The 4,520-nt window shown below is 43.7% G+C and overlaps 1 protein-coding gene across 6 annotated transcripts in view; it reads right to left on the reverse strand.

Moving 5' to 3' along the window:
• The window catches only part of NRG1 (neuregulin 1), a 497,547-nt gene that overhangs the window by 144,741 nt on the left and 348,286 nt on the right, over positions 1–4,520 (reverse strand). For all 6 annotated transcript variants that reach the window (XM_026866199.1, XM_026866198.1, XM_026866197.1 and 3 more), the window contains one exon: positions 1,758–1,935. In XM_026866199.1, coding sequence (XP_026722000.1) covers positions 1,758–1,935 — 178 coding nt within the window. The remainder of the gene's footprint in view (positions 1–1,757; positions 1,936–4,520) is intronic.

The following is a 4,520-nucleotide window of genomic DNA, read 5'->3' on the forward strand; positions in this document are numbered from 1 at the left end:
TTTCATTGGTGATGGGATCTTTTAAATGTGGCTTTGCTTACTGTAATCTGCATGTCGTTTTATGCATTCATTTGCACTGCATTTTCCCCCACTATCTTTAGAACATGTGCGTGTCCCATTTTTCATCAAAATAAAATCTATCTCCTCTTAAGCTGTTCACATCTACTCAGTCCTGGAAGCACACATGAACAGCAAAAGAACTGGCAAGGCACTGATGTGTCCCCAGACTAGAATCTAAAAGAAGAAAGGCAAGGAAAATCTATATCAGCAGACATCCCTCGTCTTTCCCCTTTTTGTACTCTACATCTAGTGACTTTCACATCTCTAAATGGAAGGGCTTCTCTGTTCCACACTGATATTTCTGTTTTAAAACAGATAATAAAGAAATTCCAAAGATGAGTGATATCCTTGTGGCTGGGGTAGCACACAGAAGTGTAAAATCCCAATCAAAGCCTACACTCTGCCCACTTAAGGTGGGGAATCAGGACTTCAGATTTCAATTTTCCAGAAAAATGCCCAATATTAATTTTTTTATTATGTATCTTCTGGGGAATTTTAAACATATTTTGGCACATCAGCCTGAAAAATAGTCTCACACATTCCACATGCATGCTCTAATCAATAGTTATTAGCTAGTTTCCCTTCTACCAGCTCCTCAAAGTTTGTGGTAAAAAAAAAAAAAAAAAAAAAAAAGAGGAAGGGAGCTGGCAGAAGGCAGTTACTGATTCAGTGCTGAACTGACAAAGCCCAGCTGCCAAAGGTGAAATCCTGGCTCTTGTGAGTTTGGTCAATCAGCATCAACCAAAATCTAAGAGGAAAAAATACTGTTTGCCCCTCACAGGCCTCACTGTGCTGCTGGGGAAGCTGAGGGTCAGGCTCTGACCAGAACATTTTCTTTACAGAATAGACTGAAAATACAACTCTGAAGGAGACATATGGCCCTGCAAATGGGTCCAGACAATTTGCCAGGCTATCTGCCACCTGGAACAGCTCCATTTCACAAATGCTGGAAGGAGACATCACAGGTTCCTTCTTGCCGTCTGTGCGACCATGGCATGGCAGCTGCAGTGATGGTGCTCTGCCCCCCTGCCTTGTTTCACCTTATGCCCCAGGCAGGGATACAAGAAACTGCAAGGGAGGGCAGGATGTCTGGTTTTCAACCTGAGTAATTCTGAAAAGTCAAGACCATCTTCTGGCACTGGTCATCAGTCACAGGGGACAGTTTCCCCCAGCCAGGAGGATGACATCTGCTAGACCCATGCTTTGTTCTGTATGTGCGGGAATGCCTCTGGTAAAGGACTACTGAAAACTTGCATAAGGCATTCAAAGATAATGCAGACAGCATTCAGCCCTTCTTAAGGGTTAGACTGCTTGCAAAGCAAATCTCAAAAGTATTTCCAAATCTACATTGCTTTGATGATTTTAAATGTTCTTGGATTTTAGACAGTAAACATAAGGCACCTCTGTTCTTGTCAGTAGCTTAAAAATGGCCTGTCTCCAAGGTTTACTGGTTAAAATGATAGCCTTTGACCATCAGAAAATAAATAGAAATTGAAAAGAGAAAACTATTAATGAAATATTTATACCATATTACCACGTCATCCATACGTTAGTGTCTATTTCCTTAAATTTTCTTCCTCTGTAACACAGCTTTTAGATTTGTGATACCACAGTTAACAACCTCAATGCTTGTGTTCTAGTGAACAACTTTCCCCATCCCTCCCAGACCTTCTTGTGACATGCATTTCAATACTTACTTTTGTTTTTTGGGAATCTTGATATTTTCCGGTCTGTTTTTTTTTGTTATTTCCTTTCCATTCTTTAACCATTTGAATCTGAGTGCAGGGTACTCTGAAGTGGTTTCACACCTTAGCACTAGCTTCTGACCCACAGCAGCCTCTTGGTTTTTCATTTCCTTCAATTTGGGAGGCACCGCTAAAGAAATAAAAGAATGTGCTGGTCATTAGGCCATTCTCAGAAGGGAAAACAGTGCTAACTCAAGATGAACTAGGCAAGCCACAGAGACCAAAACCCCAGCCAGACTAGTGATGCTTCTACACAAAAACCTGAAGAATAAGGACCATTTGTGTGTTACGTGTATCATTCATAAAGTGAAAGGCTCTCAGGGTTCTAATTGACAAGCAGCTGAACATGAGCCAGAAGTGTGCCCGGGTGGCCAAGAAAGCCAACGGCATCCTGGCTTGTGTCAGAAACAGTGTGACCAGCAGAAGTGGGGAGGTGACAGTCCCCCTGTACTCTGCACTGGTGAGGCCACACCAGGAGTGTTGTGTCCAGCTTTGGGCACCTCAGTACGAGAGAGATATCGAGGTGCTGGAGCGAGTGCAGAGGAGGGCAACGAAGCTGGTGAAGGGCCTGGAGAACAAATCCTATGAGGGGTGATTGAAGGAGCTGGGATTGTTTAGTTTGAGAAGGAGAAGGCTGAGGGGAGACCTTATCACTCTCTACAGCTACCTGGAAGGACATTGTAGAGAGGTTGGTGCTGGTCTCTTCTCACAGGTAATTAGTGACAGAACAAGAGGCAATGGCTTTAAACTACAACAGGGGAGGTTCAGAGTGGATATTAGGAAAAAATATTTCAGAGAAAGAGTGGTCAGACAGGCTGCCCAGGGAGGGGGTGGAGTCACCATCCCTGGATGTGTTTAAGGGTCATTTAGATGAGATGTTGGGGGATATGGTGTAGAGGAGAACTTTGCAGAGTAGGGATGATGGTTGGACTCAATGATCCCAAGGGTCCTTTCCAACCTGAATGTTTCTCTGATTCTACAATTTAATGACAGCCTAGTTTGGCCCTTTGGAGTCCTTCTATGTGGGTCTTACAACATGCAAGTCATATACAGCTTTAGTGAGAACTGAAGTGCTGCTTTTGAATATGGTATGAAGCACTAACAACACTTAATTGATCATGAGACACTCAATAGACAAAAGACAGCATGCAGTGGCAGACAGCTTTGGTAGGTAATACAGAAAGGGAAAGGGAGAGAGTCTTGCTGATTAATAAGTCAGGGGCTATCCAAAGGCTCCAGGTACAACTAATGTGACAGGGAGCTAAAAGCATAAATAAAAGCTCGACAGCTTCTCTAATCCAAGGGAGAGTGTTTTGCTGCAGGCTTTATAACCCACATTATACACCTACCTCAAACCTCAGCTTGGCCATATCCTTTCCCTGAGGCAGGATGGATTTGCAAGCCCATCAAGAGAATCAATATCAATTAAGTGTATTTTGGATCCAGAAGGGGACACTGCATTGAAAAGGTTCAGCCAATGGCTCCCATTCACTGAAGGGCTCCAGTTGATGCATCTCAATTTCTACTGTGTGGGTAAATCTCAAACCATTTAGAGATTTCTAAGTTAAAGACCTCTAATATTCCACAACTAGTACTGATTTTTGAGCCCAGGCTTCACAAGAAGATGCAGTGACTGTGAGATACCCTGGGTTAGCTGCAAAACATCTTCTATCCCACAGTGAGGTAAACCACCTACTTTAACTTTACTTCCACTGGAGCTTAAGATAACACCTTTACCACACAACGGGGGAGGGCTAATAAGGGGAGCTACAGCTGATAGATAGCCTGTGAGTCCATCCTGGCTCGCTTGCACCCTGTTGTTGGTATGCACCTCTGGGGAGCCAGTATTCCCATTCAGCACCTCTCATTGTAGTGTGTTTTATTTCCTGAACAGCTGTAATACTGTCCAAGGAAACAAATGGCCATCATAGCCAAAAGATTCTCTGTAACATGTGGATTAGGAGTGTTCATCAGGACACCAACAGGTCTCCAATATGGTCCCGTACAAGAGAATGTTTTAACAAACTGGAACATGTTTGATTACATTTTGATATCTGTTGCTTGTCTGTTTGTGGAGACTCGGTGACATCAATTGCCCTTAATTATTTTTCACATCAGACAAAAAACAAGCAGCACATCATGGCTGTAATTATGACAGGTGTGTATAAAGAACTGGAAATACACATGCCCGAAAAGCAGTTGCCTGTTGCAGCCAGCAGCATGGCCTGTCCTACACATGGGGCAACCTTCCTGATCCCAGGAAAGCCCAAGGAAAGTCTGATTTCCCTGGAAACAGCCAAGAGCAGAGCAGCATAAACAATGGTGGTTGGGAAAATGGGGTCTGTGGTGAACAAGCAAATGAAGTGGTGTCTGCTGGGCCACCAGTAGAAGACAGGATAGGGACAGAAGAGTCTTCAATAATTAAAAAAGCTGCTGATTACTTCTGATTAAGATTAAGGTGACAACTTTGTGTAGAAAATAAGTCCCTGGCAGGAAGTCTCAAGCCAGACATCAACAAAAAGTCTGAGAGGGAGACCTTCTCTGAGGAGGGCATCCATGAAGGTTTTACACACAGGGCAGGCACATGTGCCAGGATGGCACTGGGATGTATCAGGTAAGGCCCAGGATTTCATGACCAGAAAGAATTCTCCCCCAGAATGTCTTCTTATATGTTAGTTTCCATTTTCCATCCTGCCACCGCGCGCCCCCCCCCCC

Source organism: Athene cunicularia, assembly GCF_003259725.1.
Source record: "Athene cunicularia isolate RWA chromosome Z unlocalized genomic scaffold, athCun1 chrZ_part2, whole genome shotgun sequence".
Classification (NCBI taxonomy): Eukaryota; Metazoa; Chordata; class Aves; order Strigiformes; family Strigidae; genus Athene; species Athene cunicularia.